This window comes from Dermacentor albipictus, chromosome 3 (assembly GCF_038994185.2).
Source record: "Dermacentor albipictus isolate Rhodes 1998 colony chromosome 3, USDA_Dalb.pri_finalv2, whole genome shotgun sequence".
Taxonomy (NCBI): Eukaryota; Metazoa; Arthropoda; class Arachnida; order Ixodida; family Ixodidae; genus Dermacentor; species Dermacentor albipictus.
The window spans coordinates 107,673,729-107,695,326 of record NC_091823.1 but is presented as its reverse complement, the minus strand read 5'-3'; the positions used below and the strand labels follow the sequence as shown (position 1 = coordinate 107,695,326).

General features: G+C 44.6%; 2 protein-coding genes across 2 annotated transcripts in view; one reads left to right on the top strand and one right to left on the bottom strand.

Annotated features, from left to right (window-relative positions):
• LOC135904916 (alpha-tocopherol transfer protein-like) overlaps positions 1-21,598 on the top strand; it is a 143,849-nt gene that overhangs the window by 26,614 nt on the left and 95,637 nt on the right. The window lies entirely within an intron of this gene.
• On the bottom strand, positions 1,711-21,335 carry LOC135904902 (alpha-tocopherol transfer protein-like). Its single transcript, XM_065435902.2, has 7 exons — positions 21,250-21,335; positions 20,863-20,982; positions 19,174-19,306; positions 16,686-16,937; positions 10,918-11,110; positions 6,198-6,308; positions 1,711-3,178 (listed from the first exon to the last, which is right to left on the bottom strand). Exons 2-5 carry the CDS (start codon positions 20,896-20,898, stop codon positions 11,052-11,054), a joined length of 480 nt encoding a protein of 159 aa, XP_065291974.1. The 5' UTR covers positions 20,899-20,982; positions 21,250-21,335; the 3' UTR covers positions 1,711-3,178; positions 6,198-6,308; positions 10,918-11,051.

The window sequence follows — 21,598 nt, the reverse complement described above, 5'->3', positions numbered from 1 at the left end:
GCTTCTTACCGCTGCCCTTCCACTCCACTGAACTTGCCAGTATCTATAGCATCAACAAGTTCATAGACCAAACCGTCAAGACATTAGTCGGGCAGCAGACTCGGGCGAGCGTCTCAGTGCGCGTTTTCAGAACATCGCAGTCCCGGCGCCGTAGCAGAAATCTTCCTCGCGTCTGTGCTTGCTGCATACCCGAGTTGTAGCCGATGACTGTTTTCCGGTTTTATGTTTCGCGAGCCAAGCTTCACGCAGCGTCTTGTCCTGCGGCTACGTGTGAATAAGGCTGACACCGGCCTCCGTTACATGCGTCCGGCCCTGCGGCACCGAGCAGTAGCTTACCATGTTGCGCGCCTTCAAAGGCAGCCACTACCTATTGTAGTGCTTTCAAGCGTTGTAAAGGAGACACTCGAAGCTGGAAAATTTCGCCACTAAATGAGGACCGCAGCGTACGAGGGAATTTAAACTCGTTTTCAGCTCGCTTCGGCGCGCCCGAAGCAGCCGACGCGGCCGCTATGTCCACGTGATCCCTCCTAGCACGTCACGCCGACGGTGGCGCCAGCTTTTCCAGTGGTGGAGCTCGAGGCCAATAACGTTATCGATCCCTCTCGGTATGTATACCACATCATTTTGCCAACTTTCTTTCGCTCAAAATCCGTTCTGCGAGCATTTTTAACGTTTCTTCGGACGCCGCAGCGGTTTTCGACCAGCCACCGCAAGCTAAGAGGCAGCCGATCAATCGCAGACGCCGACACCACCCCCTTCATACGGTTATCTATTTTTGCTCTGCTGGCTCGGCCCCATCTAAATCCTGTCCACTTGAGCGTGTTCCTCGCCTCTTGTCAGCCAATTCGATGAGAAAATGTGCTCTACATAGCAGTGCTTTGGCTTTGAAAGCAAAAAAAAAAGTGACCTCCTACAAACTAGGAGCTCGTTTGGCTAGGCTTTCCAAACGCAGCGGTTTACCGCCCGATGATTTCATCGGTCGTTACATAACCTTGACGTCAGTTGATTGGAATAAAATAACATGGAATAGTTTTACGTTATAGGGCCATTGATCTGGGCCGCGCTGCTAGGCCGAAGCTGAGAGTCCTCTAGAGTCCTGAGCTGGAGCCCGGTGCACTCAAAACGCCAGACGAACGTGTGTCGAGCACTAGATTTCAACCTGCCGAACTTCAAGTGCGCTGGCACAGAACTCTGAGAACTCAAAAAAAAAAAAAATTTGGAGGACGCTTAAGCTTCGCCTTCAAGAGTGGAACGTGACAGCGTTCCCGTCGACCCGCCAAGGGGTGTAAGACAATGGGCTACAGGGCAGCCATCACTTGCGAGGGGCCCCGCATCGGACGCGGTGAGCGTCGAGCCATATGGTCGAGCAACACGGCGTTCGGCGCAGCAACGAAACGTGCGCCTGAGCAAGCGGAACGAACCGAAGAACTCGGTATCTCGGAGGAGGAAATGATGCACGCCAGCCAAACGTCGTGATCGGCACGGGTAGAGAGATAGACAGATAGCGATCTAAAGAAAGGAGGGACGCTTGATTCTGCCGAGGGAGCAAGGCGAAGCGTTGTCAGGGGAGAGAGAGTCCGGGCAACGACCCCCCTCGCACCGGTCCTTGCACAGTTCCAGTGCGCGCGTGGCGCGCCATCTGTCGAGGCAGCGCCCTACATGGAGAGGAGGGGGTCTTCTGTGTTTGCCGCAAGATGGCTCTGCGTGTGCGGAAAGCGCAGAAGAAATGCAGCGGAAACGCAATTCGCTACTCTTGTAATTGCGACTTCTGTAAGTTACATGTTCATAATTATCTGTATACAGTGCAGTATAACTTTCCACGGCTCGTTTCGTAGGCAACACCGCATTCACTAGAGGCGCGTTTGTACCGCTTGGAAGCATCAAACTCGTGGCTGAGTGGTAGCGTCTCCGTCTCACACTCCGAAGACCCTGGTTCGATTCCCACCCAGCCCATCTTGCAAGTTGCTTTTTATTTATGAAGTGCCTGCCGTTATTTATCGCTCACGGTCAATGCCGCGGACGCCGACACCCGACGCCGACGACACCGGCTTTTCTGCGACACGAGCTCCTTAACGCTATCGCGTTAATACCTGACGAATGCACCGTAATCTTTGGTTTGACGTAATGAGAGGGGTCTGCAAGACAGAACACGCGATAGTTGGTAGGAACACGAGCCCACGAAGATACATCATTGATCTTTGACAGCAGCACCGCAGAGCAATTTCTTAGCGTCAGAAAGTGCTATTTCTTACCTAGTAAAAGGTGAAGCAAGGTGTAGGAGTAGAGCGTTTGCAAGTCTTCAAGTTTTCTCCAAATATCGCGATAAATTGGTCCGTAATTAAATTCAGTGTGTTTACCTCTATAATGAAATTTTCACATTAGAAGTTTTAGGCTCGAAAAAAGGAAACAAAGGGTGTGAAAGCTGACCTGACAAAAAATAAGTGATAACGTCGAAAAAAAAAACAAGAAACGTGTAATTTAATCAATTGCTTTGAAGAGCTCGTATGCAGTCAAATGCAAGATTGCCATTTGACCTTGTGTAAAGATTGCTGGAAAATTACGGTCAATGCATACTACCCATTTGCAATTTATATTGACGAATGACCACGGCTCTGTTCATGAGTCATTGATACACGTCTCACTTATTAGGCATGGCATAGCACAACAAGAAAGAAAGAAAGAAAAAAGAAAGAAATTTGCGAGAAAGAAGAGATCGGAGGGAGCCGTGGTGGCTGTCTACTGATGATAAGACTTTCAGAAAGTGCAATTTTGCAAAACACAATAGTCTTGAGAAGCCATGTGTGAATGAGCCATAGAGTCCTCAAAGTGACAGTCCGGGGTTGTAATTCTAAGATCTTCCTAGCTGGTGCAACATACGAAAGCACACTGTAGCAGTTTTCTGTGAGCAGACACTACCTTTCGGGTTAGTTGACTGATATGTAGAGGAATGACTGCAGCCCCGTTGAATGTCTAGCACCAAATTATAAACCTCTTATCAGGTCTTATTCTTTTTGTATCCACAGGCACACACGCTTTCGAAGAAGCCGCTTCTGCTGTGCACCAACTTCTCTTGACGATCATAATCGAAGTGCTCACGCCTCCCGCCAAGTTCCAATGGTACGAGGTCGCGAGGAAAGCGGTCCCAAAACTCAGAAGCTTCGCCGCCAATGAAGTGAACCTAGGGATGAAAAAGTTGCAGCATAAATATTAAGTACATGACGCCACCTCTGTGTCGTGGTTTCATATTGTATAAGCGTCTGTGTAGATGTGTGTATCTATATTTCTTCAGCACGCTACCTGCTGTTTTTTCTTTTCGTTCAGAAAGGTACAAAACTTGCATGGGACATACAGATCTGCATTACTCAGATTTCTCGAAAAGGCGGAAACTATTTCTACGCGAAATAGCATTGTCTACATAATTTAAAAGATGGGCAAGAAAATAATGCACGCATTCCTACCATAAACCTTAAGGTTAGAGCATCACTTTCGATATATCCTGCCCCAATGCCAAGACTGTCGTGAACAGCTAGAGAGATGATTTCGAGAAAAGTAGAATTGGAATGGCCATAATTTATTGGAAAGCACTTTAAGGAGTGGTATCGCCAAATGGCGATAGGTCTTGCGAAGCAGGCATGACTTCCTATACTTTTTAACATGTCCTAAATTATGTAATGAAAAATAATTAGGTTGCTTCTCATAGAATCATTGAAAGCGATAGCAAGGCTTTGCATTGCGCTGAATTTCCTCTGATGGTGCTTTAAGAGGACATGGTGGGGCTATGCAGCAGAAACTTTGCCTTGGAAGCTATTCGGCGTCTCACAACGCTGGCCTAAAGAAATTGAGGGGGGCAAGGCCGGAAACCCTCAGGCACCTGAACTTCAGCACTGCACCCTCTTCTCGAGTGTCCGTACAACTTCTATCGCAATAAAGCGTTAAATATTGCACTTTTACTGCGACAGCAATAATATGGACACTGCAGGCGCATCTCTGCCGTCGGCGTCACCATCGGCGCCACCGCAAGGTTTCGTCCAAGTTCAAGGCCCTATAAAATTGTCGCCGCGTGCCGTATGGTGTTCGATCGAGTCAAAGCGTGCGAGGATGAGCCTGCGATCACGGCTCAATCTTGCGCGCGCAATGGAGAAAAGCGGGGAGGAAGCGCGCCTTCTTCTGTCGCGCGCTAGGATTGGGGGGGAGGGTGGGGAGGGGGCGCGCGCTTTACTCCGGGCGCCGCGGTATCTTGAGAGCTATCTGCTAAGAGTACAGAGTCCACCCTGCGCTGTGTTTTTGCAACTTAGTTTGCGTTGATGCGAAAGGCGCACGAGGTCACTTCGCTCGCTACTGCTGCCGCGCTTCCTCACTTCAACGTTTTGGCAGCTAATTTCCACAGTCGTAGAGAGAGATGTTTTCGTATTTGCTTGTGTGCGCGTGACGCCGCAGGTAATTTCCGCCTCTTCTTGAAATTGGCCTAACGTGGACACGGATGGTGCTCAGTGTTTTAGGCGATAAACAAATTATACTCGAACTAAGCTCAAGCAGGCACTACATGGCACTACAGTAAGGCTCCAAGGACCAAGCTTGAAGCTTTGGAGAAAACTTGTGCGACAACTACGAGGGCGAATCAGAAAGTTTTCGCCCCCCTCCCTTCCTATTCTTTATAACCCAAAATAATGTCGGTACAAATAATTACTAATACACGTACCTTACCCTATTTTTTGACATAGTCCACACACCGGTCCAGGGATTTGCCCTATTGTAGCACTAAATTTGTCATGCCCTTGGGGTAGGATTCGTCAGGCTGGTTGTGTAATCCCCGTCGGACTGTTGTCTTGGCTTCATCGTCCTGCCACCTCACGCTTCTCAAAGCGATACACCTTTCCCCATACGTGGACCGCATTTCCTTGTGGATTTCGATGGACGTTCTTCCTTGCTCCATATAAAACGAATGACACTTCGGTGCTCGTACGCTGTGGACGTGTGAAGCACAACCGCCATCTTCAACTGAAAACAGTGCCGTACTACCGAGCTACCTGCAGATAAGGCCGGGCTTGTCCAAGAAAGGTTCACCACTGGGAATGGGTTTGTTGACTTCGCATTTACAACCATAATTTGGCTAAAATATAGGTGCCAAGACTTTTGTTTCGCCTTCATACAATAGCCTGCTATGTACATTCTGTGCCATTGAGAAAAGACAGAAAGACTTTTCATTCACAAACTTTATACATCTCCGTCCTAACCTCATGTACTTCATCTCTGAAAGTCAATAACATTGCTGAGGGACATCTTCGGACTATTTTGACAATCAGCATTATTAAATTTCCTTCAGCGTTGTGCATACCTCTATCTCATCGTCATCATCCATCGTCACGCCTTTACGTCTCCGTTCACTCTCCCCCTGTGCCGAGCTGCAGGCTAAGACGCAGGAACTCAAGCCGACCTCTGTGCCTTATTTCTTCAGACATGTTCTCTGACTCTATTATGGATTGCTCTTTATTTTATAATTCAAGTTTTGAACTGTTGTCTTGACAGAGCCTTTCCTTAATGGCGCAGTATTCTTCGGCGACAGCTTAACTCACATCAGGTTTATGAGGATGCTGAGGGATTTAACCACAAGCGCTGTGTGAAGAGGAGGAGATCTCGCACACACTAACGCTTCAAGATAGTGCTGAATGCACAATGAAAGCTCTTACAGATGTAGTAAAACTTCATTAGCTCAAGCGGCTTACGTGACTAGACATCATCGTTATAATAATAATAATAATAATAATAATAATAATAATAATAATAATAATAATAATAATAATAATAATAATAATAATAATAATAATAATAATAATAATAATAATAATAATAATAATAATAATAGTCGGTAGCAGTGCTGGTGTGCAACGCGGGCAGGACGTCCGAGAGGAAGGTGTCTTTCTATTTAGTGATGACTTTACATTTGGCGCAGTTGACCAAAGAACTATGGGAATGTAGCTAACATTCGCTGAAATCGAACAAGCCTATCAGCTTGCGCTGAATAAACGGCTGAACATTTGCGGACATTTCAACGCCACCGAAATGGTGAACTTCGGGACTCTGACTGCAAAGCTGACTCCAGGGCAACTTGTGGCGAGTTTCAGACACACACGCACGTACACACATGAACCCACACGCGAGAATTAAAGTAGCGGGAGCCAAAGACAGACCATACTCACTCTAGTTAACAGCTTGCTGCGCAGGAATGGTTTGATCGCTTCAAAGATGAGTTTAAAGATTGTTGGGTGGTTTACTATGTAGACAGCCTTTATCCGTACGGGCAAACAGTCCTGCGGAAATTTAGTTTAGTAAATGACCACTTTTACTTAGCACTGATGACAAAAAATGATCACTACAAAGTACATTAAACGAGGAATAATGGTGGCGTTCGGTGGTTTGTTGGCCTGCAAGAGCGGATAATCCATTTATATTAACGGGCTCATTTTCGCGATATCTTTAAAGGTGCGATTTGAGCGAAGGGGACACATTAGCTCTCAGACGTTCGAGAAAATTCCTCATCCACATGAAGACATAGTGCATTTAAAGGCCAACTGCAACAAGATCTTCTGTTTGGCTAAATTTGATATAAATTACTAGTATAATGTCACTGAAGGAACCTTGGCAGAGCCACACAGCTCTTAAGTCTTTTTTGTTGTTGTTGTTAGAAGCCCTTAAAGGAGCACTTCAGCAGCGAATGCGTGCACCTAGCGGTGACACTGGGACATAAGTCCCTCCTCGCCATAAGCGCTTGGCAATCGGTCCGACTCGCGCCTCCACGCCTAAAGAACCACAGAGTCCAATCAAAGTACGCGCGTCTCACCGGCGACAAGGCAGTGGGGTCTCCGAGCTTGTACGAATGCGTCGTTGCATTCTTGAATACTATGGCGAGAATCCGCGAGTCAGGTGATAAGTCACTTTCGCCGAGCAGTAATGGCGGTGTTTATTTTTCAGCTTCACCTTAAAAAGTGCTATTTTGGAGAGCTTTCCATGACGCTTCCAATCGTATTGCAAACGTCCAACTTATTAAGGTGGCTCCTCTATATCTACACACTCAGAATAATTTCATCGACGAGGGGGAGTTATAAGTCAAGAGAACCGTTACGCACCCTTACTTTCTTTGAATATTTCTAACATGGGTGTGTTCGTTAGCAGAGCACCATTGGTGCACACTTTAACTAACTACAGGGTGCTGGTACTCCAATATTTCAAACACGTAAAAAACCATAGGTGTACCTTTGCCACTGGTTTGCGCCAAATTATTCTTCGAGCTACTCGTATGGTTACAGTAGGCTATGAATGTCAACCTGCTGTTTCATGTATATTACGTCTCTGGTGGTAAAGTAGAAAGGCATAGCTTTTTCTTTTATTTCCTACGATGTCTTTCGCTTTTTACCTCTAGTTTTGTTTAAGAAGTTTGAGGCCAGTGTTGTTTCATATATCAGCTGCCAATCGTCAGCGCCAATCGTAGTTGGCGCATCTTTCTCCGGGTGTGACATCGGGGCCAGCGCACTATTGTGCGCAGTAGGTCTTGCACTGCTTCATGTAGTATTGGTTACAATAAATATTCCCAAGTACATGCGGAGCAATATTTTACCACAAAGAACACAGCTATTATTGTGGCGGTGGCACGCCTAGTGCGTCAACAGGAAAGACAACTACTTTGTCCTTTTCTCCCCTTCCTGCTCCTCACACCTTACTGATAGCTTCGCTTAAATTCTTTGAACTTTTGTGTTAACAAGTAGTCATGCTGAATATATGCCTATTTCGATCGCCATAGGTTTTCGCTCCTTTCGAACAGCTCTGGTGCATGCCTCGAATAGCACGAATTTCATAAAAAAAAAACTCATTACTCATTGTAGACAGCAATGCAGCACTATAAGTCGCTTACATAGCAAGAAAACAAGGGACAGCTAAATTAAATTCACGTGCCTTTAGATCGCACAGTCCGAACTTCAACTGCCGATGGTGTGAAGCCATCAGCGTCATTTGCTACATGTTTGTTGGGGTCCTTAGCGCACAACTAACGCTTATGGCTGCACCAATAAAAGTTCAAGATTGATTGCTTCTTTATTTATTAATAACCAAGGAGACAAGTGAATGCCTTTTGATTGAGACGTTATCATTTCTTAAAAGCTCCGATAGAAAATATTACCGGCAATTGAGGTTCACTAAGAGCGGGAGCTTTATGAATAAAGTTAGCCCCCGAATCTGAAGCTTAAGTGGTAGAGAAGTGACGTCAAACAAGTGAAATATGAGTGACAGCCAAACACAAAAGAAAATATTTACCTGAAATATGTTAACTCACTTCATAATCAGTTCAGTGAACATTTTGAAATTTACAAATTGAAGCCAGTCTGTGCTCAAACTATGCTCTCGTAGCTATAATCCAAACACTGCCAAAGGGTTCGAAATATTTGTGCTCAAAGTACATGATAAAATGCACTGGTGTTACACTGAGCTTCGCACCACGCTCGTGGAAGGAAGGTTTTGGCTAAAATGTTAACTAGCACTCGAATGCATTTCACTGCAAGATCGAGTGACGCTCATGTCAAGATGTCTGCTAAGCGTATACATGACTTGAAAAATAACCGGCTGCGACGCACTGACGCAATTACGAAACCCGCCAAGATGGCTGAGAGAATATGGCATTGTACTGTCGAGAACTAGGTCAAGGGTTCAAGTCCCTACCACGTCGGCTGCAGTCCGACGAGGAACGAATGCAAAAATGCTCGTTCCCTTTTGTTTGGGTAGGCGTTAAAAAACACGGAGTGTTCCAAGTTAGTCGGGAGCCGCTCAATGCAGCGTTTATGAAAGTCCGTGTCGTATTTGGGATGTTCAACCCGCTGAATTGATTTGAAGTCATCATTATTATCAACAGCCTACTTTTATGTCCACTGCAGAACGAAGCGCTTTCCTAGAGATCTTCGATTATCCCGGTTTTGCACTGGCTGATTCAAAATTGCGCACAAGCTTCCTAATTTCATCACCCCACCTAATTTTATGGCATCCTCGACAGCACTTCTTTTCGCTTGGAACCCATTCTGTAACTCTAATGATGCACCAGTGACGTGTACTACGCATTACATGGCCTGGCCAGTTCAATTTCTTTCTTTTAATGACAACTGCAATATCGTCATTTCTCATTTACTCTCTGATCCCCACAGCTCCCTCCTGGTCTGTTAATACTACGTCGAGCATTTTTCGTTCCATCGCTCTTTGCGCTTTCTTTTGCTTGTTCTCTAGCTTCTTTGTTAACCTCCACGTTTGGGCCCGTATGTTAGCAGCGGTAGAATACTGTGGTCGTACATATTTCTTTTGAAGGGCAGTGGTAAACTCCCAGTTTGGATTTGGCGATGCACTCCAACCCATTTTTCTCCCTCTGTAATTTTCCTTCTGATAATCAGGGTCCCCTGTGAGTAAATCAAAACTTCACAATTGTGGCTGTTGCTCAAGCAATAAACAAGAAAGTCTCTAGAGCGCCTCTCACCGACTGCAAATATTTTTACTGTATCTTGGTTGATATACGAGGGTTGCACTGAAAGTACTGATCAACAATTTTTTGCGCCCATGTCTAACAGATCACAAGAGTTGCTTTGGCGTTACGTGGCTCCATTCTTTGCTGCAATCATAGATGGTAATCTCGTGTCAACAGATTACATAATCGAGCCACCAGCATGTGCAGCAAATTGACAGCCATTGAAGTCTTGTTTCGTCAATGTGCGGTGATAGAATTTGTGGTGGAAGAAGAAACTTCAGCTGCAGAACTTAATAAAAGGCTACATCTATGGCAACGGGTGAATGAGCTTGAACAGTGTACGAAGATGGATCAGGCTATTAAACATGGGTAAAGCGCTAAACATCAGCCTCGGAGGGGTCACCGTCGGACAGCCGCTATTGAATACAACCTGTAGATTTTTGATGGACCCATTAAAGAAGACAAGAAATTAACAAGAGACGCACGAGAGAATTCTTTGGATGGCGCACAGTGCAGTCCTGGGGACTGAAAGCTTAGGTCAACGAAATTTGAGTGATGGTGTATACGTTGAAACACTGCAGAAGCTCCGTCCCCTATTGCTGAATAGGCGACTACAAAAAAAAATGTTTCAGCGCGACAATGCGCAAAGAAACACTTCTTTTTTCGCAAGTGCGGATAATTGAAAGAATAAGAAAGGATGTGCTTCCATCACGCGCCTCTAATTCTAGAAAAATCGAGGCCAGCCTCACGAGAATACAAATGCAATGTGTGTACCATTGCTTCACTATGTCAACAAAGTAGAAATGGAGTGCTATAGGAAAGGTATTTTTATGCGGCCCGCTGGGTGGGAAAAATGAATACAGAAAAACGTGGACGCTATGAGAAAAAAGTGAACAAATGCCTGAAAATTAAAACAAGGCTTTTTTTTTGGCAGTGAAGCGCAAGCATTCGTGAAAAGTTGTTCCTCTTTACTTTAAGTATGACCCTGGCATCTGACTACTCAGGAATTGTCCCATTATGGAAGTACGTCACACTGCTTTTTCTATTCAGTGTATGTGGTGCATTGCGTAATTTTTTAGCAGCCCACAACTTGATATCTTTCTTTTCTTTAGCAAAGGTGCCAATTCATAACAACCGATTTTAAATTAGTTTTTTACTTGTTTCTAAGTCATCGCTATTTCAGTGCAGTCTGTCGATTTGATTCAAATATAAAATTGTCCTTTCGCAGTGAAATATGAATAACACAAGTGTTCTTAGACACTTCCTATGCGCTATTGCACCACCAAACTTTTGGTTGCATTTAAAGTCAGCGATAAATGTCTATATGTGACAAGCGCAACAAAACAAAATTTGGGGAAGTTAACAGCTCCCTTACTCACTATAATGACAAATTGTGTTATAAGAACGGAGCTGTCTCTCTGTACCTGCATAATGCTAGCCAGTTTCATCAGGTAGGGTGGTGTTAGCTGCGTCAGATGACGGGTGTTTAATCCCTTCATGTCCATGACGCACTCGACCCCACATATTGATGGAAAATCTTCAAGGAGCCAGCAGCCGGTCAACAGAAGTCCGCTCTGGTATAGTCTGAAAGGCTGCAGATGTCAGGGTTCCAGGCACCTAGAGGGAAAGTGGAAATAGCTCCGACATGGATCGCACTTGCACTGCAATGTCGCAACGATATTATGCTGCATATTAAACGTTCCTTAGTGAAAAGTTTGGCACAAACACACACGAACACACAGACACATACACACAGACACACACACACATATTGGACAACGTGTATGTAGTTGCTCATTGTACCATAACATAATCATCTGCCACCTACCTTTCCCTATATACCCCACTTCCCCTTACTCCAGTGAGTTGTAGCAGGCAAGAGATACGCTGTCCAGGCCTCTCTCTCCTCATTTCTCTTCATTAAATCTACTCTCTCTCTCTCACACATACACACTCACGCACCCGCAGTATTGCACTACTGGATCGGTGGCGTTGTATATTCAAGTAAAGACCTTTTCGCAGGCATGCGGCTTCAGTGGCTATATCTCACTTTGGAAAACTGTGGGAAAGAGAGGACAGTTCCAGCCTAACCGGGTGAAGGAAAACTAGACTGTATAGCTAATCAATAGAGCTAATCCATTCATTTTCCGAGAAAAGAAACCATGTGACATTTCAGTAGCTTCCAAGCAATGGCAGTATCATAGGTAAGGAACCAGCCGATGACATTCCTCGGTTGGCTCCTCAGTTTAGCAATGAGGAGCGGGTGCCGTTATTAAGGACACAGTGGTTGATTGGTTAGTTGGTTAAAAAAAAAACTTTGTTGAGGTCCTGCAAATCGCTCGTTAGCGCAAGGAAAGATGTCCCTAAAAAATTTCGAGAGCTTGCAGGAGAGATTACGTTCTCGGCGTGAAATACCCCAATTTATCAAGGCGAACAGCAGCACCATGTCGTCTCTTCTCTACACCTTCTCATCCCGAAAGCACTCTGCCAACACGAGTGCGCCCTGCTTTGTCGGCTATGGCTAGCAGTGGCTTTTACAGTCTTTTACTTTGGGGATCGAATGGGCTGACGATGCCTCCTGTGATGGCTCTGGTAGCGAAGTGACTCTTCAACACGTCCTTTGTGACAGTCCTCGCTACAGTTTACATAGACGATCTCTCGCAGTCGTGATAGCACGCTTTGATCAAAGCCCGTTATTACAGAAAGTAATTTTAGAATGCCGAGCTCACAAGTCATCGCAGCAGAATGTGACGAAGGAATCGTTACGTTTTTTACGGACAACAGGCCGCCACAAACGGTTCCAGCCTGAATTTGTGTTTGTTGCGCTACAAGTGCTACTGTGCTGCGACAATGTGCGGTGATCGTGACTTCTGGTGATCGGTGCATCTGTACTCCTTGTTTCTCGCTCTCTATTGCTATCTTTTTTCTTTCCGCCTCCCACTTTCCCCTTCCCCAGTACCGGGTAGCAACAAGAGTTTCTTTCCTGCTTAACCTGCCTGCTTTTCTTTTTTCTTCTGTCTCGCTCTAGTCTTTACAAGTGACAGCAATGACCGTAGTGGCGCTACGGAACTTAAAGAATCTCCTTTGAAAGTTCTAAAGAAAGTACGTTCCAACGCATTCTGACCTATTAGGAGCGCTGAAAAAAACGGGAACGCACACTATCATAACCGGATGGGAAGAAGCCAAAATCAGTCTCCGTCCTGTTTCTGCATGGGAGTATTTCCGCTTTTTTCTGCACTGCCAACACGACAAAATACTCGCGCCAAATTGGTTAGCTTCCTGCCTTAAATACAGACCAACCGGAAGCTCTCGATGATAGAAAAAATAAAGAAGTATCCACTGCTATTGGCGGACACTTTCCTGAAGTTCTCTACCGCAAAAAAGAAATATGAGTGACAAGCATGTTGACACGTTGATGGTGGATGCGACAGGATAGACGAATCACAAAGAGCGCATTTACAACACATCAGTGACAAAGTGCGTAAATAGTGATTTGTGCTGAAAGCTAAGCGTCAATTGGAAGGATAGATGAGGTTAAGTCTTAAATGGAAGCCAAGATGATGTGGGGCGCGTTCAGTAGGGGTAGAAAATACATAACATCAGAGTATTTTAGATTAATGGAGTTACGTAGCATTTGCCTGATTGCGTTCAGACATCGCGCTGAGAAGCCCACAACACACTTGAGGAAGAATTACCGTTCTTCTCGTGCGGCCTCCATGACAGAAATATTTGCCAGATATTGCGCCTAAGCAACTTTGTGGGAACAATAAAACTGTGACTGCCGACTTTTCAAGCAAGCACTCGAGGCCTAATTCAAAATGACACCCAACGGTTGCATTCAGAGTTCACTGCGGCATCATGCACTGTCGTGTACCGAAACTCGAGGGGCCATTAATTTATAGAACTGTGACGTTTGCATGCGTTACGTATCCTACTGGAGAACCTTAGTACTCAAGCTGACCGGCAGAAGGTACGAACTTGAACAAAACGTGAGAGATAACACTTCCATTGGTGCACCGCGTGCCACAAACTTAGTCTCAGATGTTATATTTCTAGAGTTTTTCTTCATCTGCTGGCCAGACCAGAAACTCTAGAGAGAATGGAGCGGAAACTCCCATGCCAGCGCTTTCAGAGATTGTAAACATTACTGCACGTGTGAGAGCATCGAGAAAGAAAGGATAGTAGTAGTTGTCGGCTACCTTCAATCTGTGGGGCCGCGAGGGGGTCAGCATGTGAAAGGTGAAGGCAAGAAGGACAAAGAACGTGGAATGCGCATAATTCAGGTGCATCGCGAAACATTTCCAAAGATTCTCTTGTAGACCCATGAACCTCAGGAGGTGAAGGTGTGCCGATATAACCTTTATGGTGTTACACTGGGAGCACTGATTTAGTATCTTTTAAGCTGTGGCTGCCAAATCTTTCAAGGACGTTGGAAATAAGGTATCTCTCCAAAGAATAGCATGGACAGGCACAGAATTGTAGTGTCGCGGTCTCGTTACATTAGCACACATCCCAGATGGGGCTGTTTCCCATACAAACAGACAAAGCAAAGCAGGAGGCACACAGGCGCCTAGCAAGCCGCAAGAAAAACGTACATACTCGTATGTACTAAAAATAGTAAAGCACGCAACAATGCTAGCGCTGACAGTACATAAGCCAGCAAATATTGAAAAAAAAGCTAGAATAAGTGGCAACTGATGTGCCTTAAAAGATTTAAAGGCTTTGGTACGGCTAAACGGCAGTACAAATCTTACATTCATCACCATTTGTGACAAAATGACAAGCTTAGATCACCTAGCTTGTGGGTCATTGCATATTCGGGAACAAAAGCTTTGTGCCATCTAAACCTAAATGGAGTCCCAGTTAGCCTCAAGCGAGTAAAAAAATGCATAATTTTTAGGTGAATAAAACAAAATAGATATTGTTCAGAATTCAGTTGATAAGCGGCCAGTAATTCTTTTCGATGACATTCAATTCGAACATTCAAATTATTTATCGCACTTGTTAATTTGTGTCTTTATTCGCAAGACATCGGCTAATAAGTCTTCCACGAAGACACAATTTTATGGCTTAATGTTACCAGCTGAAAAAAAAATCCGCAAAATAATCGTAATGCCCTCTGATTACGTACCCATCCGGCTTGAACCGGACCTTAATGCAGCGCCCTCAAACAGGCTCTCTGCGAAACCTCACCAAATGGATGATAATACGTGGGATAATTATTGTTTTTCTCGGTTGCACGCCTCCCGCGGCAGCGCAGCACCTCGGTGTCATGAAACCAAAGCTGCCAACTCAAGCTGTGTCATTACTGACGAATGGTCTTTTTATGCTGTTTATACCATAGAAAGAATGTATCAAAGAGCTGCTCGCCAAGTTTACTTACTGTGTTACATAATTTAGTGGTTTATATCCATGGGCTCCTACTTATGTTTCCTTCATTTGACCAACCTGCGTTTATTGTTATTGGGTGCTATACTATCTTTGTACCCGTTATATATATATTTTTTTCGTATTTATAATTCTGCAATCTGACTTTGCCGCCTCACTAATGTACTTATGCCCAGACTCCTTTTTAGTTAGCAGATTCGCCTGGGAATGATTACTTCGAGGATCCCAACTCAACATTCTTCTTGTACTAATTCTTCCGAGGTGCCGGATTTTTTAGTAGTCATATCATCAGAAGCCAACAAACACTGACATCGAGGACAACACGGGAGAAATTACTTTTGTTTAATAAATAATAACGAGGGTCTCGAATCCGGCAACATTGTTGCCTTGAGATAGCATGCGTGGGTTTATTGACCGGTTACCTTCGCCCAAAAAGATCACGTCCTCGTGACGCCTGCGGCAGAAAGGATGTTCCACGTCCACCGCCAAGGTGTGTGAGTGGTGGTACTGGCTAACACTTCCAGGGTTCTAGAAGGAAACGTAAATACCCAAGAAAGTTGACGGGGAAATGGCGCCGCGGTAGCTCAATTTTCTAGAGCATCGCACGCGAAATGCGAAGTTTGTGGGATCGTTCCCTTCCTGCGGCAAGTTGGTTTTTTCATCAACTTTTCATTTCCATTCTTTTATTTCATTTATTATGCGCAAGTAATTTACCCTGTATTGTCCTTGGTGTCAGTGTTTGTTGGCTTCTTATGATATTCTTGTTCTAGTGCATTTTTTATGTTAGGAGCAGTAGATTTGAAATTGAAAGCAGTGTTGCGCTTCAATAGTTATAGACACAAAGAGTCTCCTGCTATACTAGCATTTCTCCCTCTCATGGTATCTGCAAAAAGAGAGAGAGAGAGAGAAGGGAAGAAGGAAAGGAAGAGAGGTTAACCAGACTGAGTTCAGTTTGCTACCCTACAAGTGGGGAGGGGAATGGGGAGTGAAAGAGAAATAGAACTTAGGTGTAGGATGTCTATAGTCGGGCGCTCAAGTCTGTTGCCTTCAGGTAGCGAAAAAGTGCTCGAACTGCTTTCTGGGCTAACGAACTGTGAGGCCAGGCTCCCAAGATCTACGCTCCCGTAAATGTCCTGTGATACAGTCTATTTAAGGCACACTGGAGAGTCTCACTTTGATTATCGAAGCGAGAACAGTGACACAGAAGGTGACTGATGGTCTCTTCACACTTGCACTTAGCGCACATTGGTAAATCCCCCATTCCAATACGATAGCTGTTGGAGTTGGTGAATGCTACTCCTATCAACAGCCGACACAGCAGCGTTGCGTCACGTCATGGAAGGTTCGCTGGTAATTTAAGTTTGAGTGATGGGTCGACGCTGTATAAACGACACATATTGTTCTGTGGTGTATGCCAGTAACCTAACGTGATGGTACGAGCGAGACTGCGAAGCTCTCTTGCAGCGTCGACTCTCGATAAAGGTATAACTCCTTATACCTTTACCGGTGAGCCAGCCTGGCCACGTCGTGTGGCGTCATCGGCGAGGTGATTACCAACGATGCCAAAATGTCCCGGCAGCCACTGAAATATGATATAATGTCCTCGTTCAGAAGCGTTTCTGCAAAAAAAGCGTATCTGCGAAAAAAGAATTGTAAACTTGTATGGAGGCGAGGCCTTCTACAGCCTCTGGTCTTGGTTTGAGCGAATGAACAAAATAGGGTGCAAATTTTGCGGCAACATGTTCTCTTGGTGTCCAACAAGGAAGAAATGTTCGCAGACAGTTTTGTTACTATGAGAACTCACCTATTTTGAAGGCACCCATGCACCTGCCATTCTCGCCTGGTTCCGGCGATATCACGAGGAGTTTGTGGTCGTGGCAAATTGTTCTGAATGGAATTTTCTCAGGGACAAGTTCATGGAAGAATTCCGGTATATCTCGCCGCGTGCGGAAGTAGTTTTTCACCATTTGGGAGGCCTCTTGTATTCTGTATTTTCGGGCTCGCAGAAACATTACCAGAAAGTCATCGCTCGAAGGAATCTTCAAGCACGGCTCCCCTGAAATTATGAGCACATTCGGCGTAAGGACCCTTGATTACAATTTATATGCACTTGTTTCGTGGGCTTGTTTTGACGGGGCTGAAGCATCATGTCATGCTCAGGACTCAAAAGCTAATATTAGAGCTAATTGATCTAAACTAAGAGCAACTCTTAGTGCAGTGTTAAAAGCCATCCTAAGCAAAAGTATTAGCGTTACCTGCAATACAAAATTCGTGTCATGCTGCTCACAGTACGCTACAGCATTCCAGTGAAGGGCGCGAGTTAATCTTGCTATACGAGAGTGCACGGTTCAACATAAGAAAAAAACAATATGTGAGTTAAAAGTGACTGCATTTGTAAAACTTGTGACTGCCAGATTATTCCAAGTGATTCATACAACACCTTAACAGAATAACTGAAGAAGAAAACAAAAGCATACGAATTCAATTACAATATATTACTCTGCGGGGTGTTTTATGTGAAAGCGGGAAGCAATGTGTCAAACACGAACAGGAAAGAATCGAAAACACGTGCCGATTATTTGTTCTAATCAGTTGGTGATACTCAAAATAAAATCAATAAATACAGAAACTTACCAAATAAATTCTCGTTTACTAATTCCAATGTTCATTTGAATTTGCACAAGAGGAGGCAGCGATTTCTGAAGCTAAGCAGAGTGGCTTGAAATTTCGAGGCTAGCTTCATCGTCAGACTTACTGCACACTTCCCTATTTACTACATTTTTAAAATGCTTTTTCAAGCAGAGAGCAATGCTACATGATGCATCTGCATACTTTGTTCTGTTTTTAGACCATCGCCGTGAACGTGGTGATAGTCGCATAACTCGCAGTAGAAATTTATATATATATATACATGCACATACATATTGAGTTACCAGGACACTATATAATACACGTTAAAGCATTAATACTTTAGCAAATTCAATGTTCTAGCTGACATTGACAGAGAAGATTGCCGCTTGGCAGCTCATGGATGCGTTGCGTAGGTAACCGGCGGATCGTTAGAGTTACAGAATGGGCGGCAATGGAAGGGAAGTGCAGTCGAGTATGGGAGAAATGTGAGGTGATAAAATTAGGAAATTTGCAGGCGGAATATATTATCAGCTAGTGCAAGACAGGTGTAATTGGAGATCAATGAGATAGGCATGTGTCCTGGAGTATAAATGAAAATATGGTTATGGTGATCACGACAATATTTCTTGCAAACATTTGAAATGTGTGCGTGTTATAACACAATTGGAAAGTGCGCTACCAACGTTTAATGCTGCGACGAAAAGGTAACTTGTTCTGAACTGCAGTATCGCGACATGTACCTTTGTTAGCATTCACCGGCAACGGGAATTAATATACTTGTACGGGTGTGGTTTATACAACCTGTATGCTTTTTGTGATGCTCCAGTGCTCTTCCCTCGCTAGAATATGGGGATATTGCAGAAGTGCTGTACCGCGCACGTCATTACCTCGCACAGGAATGACTACGTGGAATGACTACAAAGACTACAGCAGGAATGGCTACATGACTTGCAAGCACGTTGGAACGATTACCAAAGGAGCCTGTATTGGCTAATAGACGTAGGCGATGGCCTCGGGCCCTAGAACGCAGTGCTAGTCCTGTTCCACATTGCGCTATTTATAGTCGCTGCTGTTTTGCACTGCTGCGTGCCACGAAAAATTATAGCCTCCTTTGATTTTGCCCCCTGCAGGAGGGAATACTGACATGTTCAAACAAGAGTACCAGTGAGAAATGTGGTAGAGAAAGCACACAGCGTGGACAGTGATGGTGACTGAACGAAGTGGGTAACGCCGCATTCTGTTATGTTCACGTTCTGAGTTCGTTTTTAAGCGATATATAAAAGTCTCAGTTCACGGTGTTAATGCTGTATTCTAAGTGTATTCTATTCTCATGATTCTAGAACTGAAGGTCTGCCAGCGGAAACCGGTTAAACTCCCAAGGCACAGTTAAAATGAGGCCTAGATATTAACATACAAGATGCCATGCTGTTGCAACAGAGTTGCCAAGTGCATGCCCTCCGTGATATGAGCAGCAATACGTTAACTGGAGTGGCCATTTTCTATGAATGTCTGCTGAGTTGGAATCCCTCATATGGGGTCTTTTTGAAGCCCTTGAGGAGTGCCGGCGCGGTGTCGCCACCGCAACATCAAACACTACGTTAGGGATCAGACACACCTCGTGGGCTCATTGTTGATAGTGAAGATAGAAAACAGAGATGTACCTGCTAACGCTTGGCTTAGCCGTAACAAGGCGTCTGCTTTGGTTTCAGGTGTTTCACCGAGTTGAAGCCTTGCCACTTCTTCGAGGTTCAGCGCTGGTTTAGAGTTGGTGGGGGCGGCATTCTGCTTATCAATCTGTATTCCGGCAGGTTGCAACACAGCATAAGAAACAAAAAGAATAAATATTAATAATGTGGGTGGGGTGAAAGGGGCTTTTGTTGAAGCCGTTATATTACGCAATCGAAGGTTTACTGCTTGTATAATATTTTCGATTTACGGCGAATCTCGGCATGCGCATTATTTTGTTACACTTCTTATCCTTTTCAGTTGTTTGCCCTTTGCCCTTGGCTTCCACTAAACCTTGCCACCACTATTGCGGGGGGCGGCCAATCGGCTGGATGTAAAACATTAACAGAATTGGATGGATTGGTATTTCATAAGATATAGTCCCGGAATTGCAAACTTTCTCTAACGTAAGTGCCATGTGGAATTCGCGCTCACCAGGGCGATAATATCATCCTCACGCAAGTCATTATCGTGAGCTGTCTAATGAACAAACAGTCCTATATAAGAAAGGGTCGTTATAATTCATAGGTATTCTCATGTAATGCTATTACTTCTTGGACTTCTCCAATGGTCAGAGCGGCACCCTACACACGTTATTAGCGCGTTCAGGTAACCGTGAATAATGAATGATAGTAATTAAGCCAAAGGAATGCTTACATACTGCCGGCCATGATTTCTGAACAAGCGTAGTAGTTGCTATCAATTGATCCTTCCCAATACTAAAAGCAACAGAACCTTCAATAATATTGCTCTAGGGGAGGATACCAGAACCTTAAGGCTTTGTTATAGCAAAACAAAATGCTATGTTAGCTTATGGCTGCTTGAAATTCGGCCAGAAGCTGCGCTGCGTTACCCTGATTGAATCAGCACAGAGGGAACCTACCGCCACAAAAGCGTTCCCGAAAGGCCCGTCATATTGCCCTGCAACTGATACATGCACTTGGGGAACGGAGGTGCCTAAGCGCATCAGGGACTGCGCAGCTCACTTATCAGTGACCGCTGTTTCCATTGATGCACCTCCCGAAATAACCGTACGTTTTATACTTCAATGTTATCATTTCTTTAAACGCATTCTAGACATACCGAAACAATCAAACCGATGTTAAGCGAAAGGGTCTTAATTATACTGCAGAGCAGTTAGCGCCGACAGATTACAGTGAAGGCCTTATTTAAGTACTGAGCTGTTGAGCATTTCTGTCCTCGTGTTGTTCTAAGTTGATGCTATGTTCGACATGATGCCTACCGAAGTAATTTGTAGGAGTATACTATACCCTGTACTATATTCATGGGTAATTGTATACTCACAGAGTGAACAAGTTGAAGACTACACAAAACAAAGGCAACCGAACAATGTCTCTAATTCTTGTTTAGCCATAGTCCACAATGGAGATGCTGTGCTGTGTTGTTCAGGTCACACTAACAAAAACGCCTAGATAGATCTAGTTAAGCATTCTCGTTAGTAAGACAAAGTCACAACAGTGAAGCAGACAACGTAAATAACGTACCATATAACGTTGTGATATACTCTTAAGCATTTTACTCATCGGCAATGCATCGCTAAATTGAAAGCCACTTGTTTAGTTTTCTAAAAAGAGGTCAGTTCCTGAGGAAAAAATTAGACTTACTGCTTCCTGATCACGTATCTTGGATCCTTTCTTCATCGTTGTTTGCAATGCAACACTGCCCACGGCACTGCACAGTCACCTTACGGGGACGACGCGCTGGTGTTCTGACGTTCCAAGAACCTGTCCCAAGATACATAAGCCTTTTCGCATAAGTTGCAAAGATGGCCGGGCTAAGGGGATACAATTACGCTTAGATACAGTCAAACATTCTCATAAGGAATGCATAGCTCAACGAGGACAACAGATAATTTAGGTGACGTACCATTTCACTTTATGTAAGCTAACTCCTAATGACTACATTTATCAGCAATGTGTCGATAAATTGAAAGTCACACGTCAAGTTAGCGTTAAACAGGCTGGTTTGCGGAGGAAATAAAACATACGCACGATCTGTTGATGGCGATTCTTCAACCGAATTATCAACGTGGCTTGCAGTGCGCTGCTACCAAGGGCACCGCACACCTTGAAAAGGCGCTTTATGAACGCCAACCCGCTGGTGCTAAGACCTCTCCAGCGCCTGTCTGAGAATGGGAATCTTTTTGCATAAGCTACCGCACAGTGCCGACTAATATAAGCAGCGGAACCCGGCGAACGGAAAAGGTGCGTGTTCAATGTCACAATGGCCACGCTAATTATCGATGTATACCTAACCGCTGTGCAAAATGCAGCACACATCGCGTCCTTGTTTGCAGCCAGCAGGACAGACGGCGGAAGCCGAGGGACAAATGTATGCACA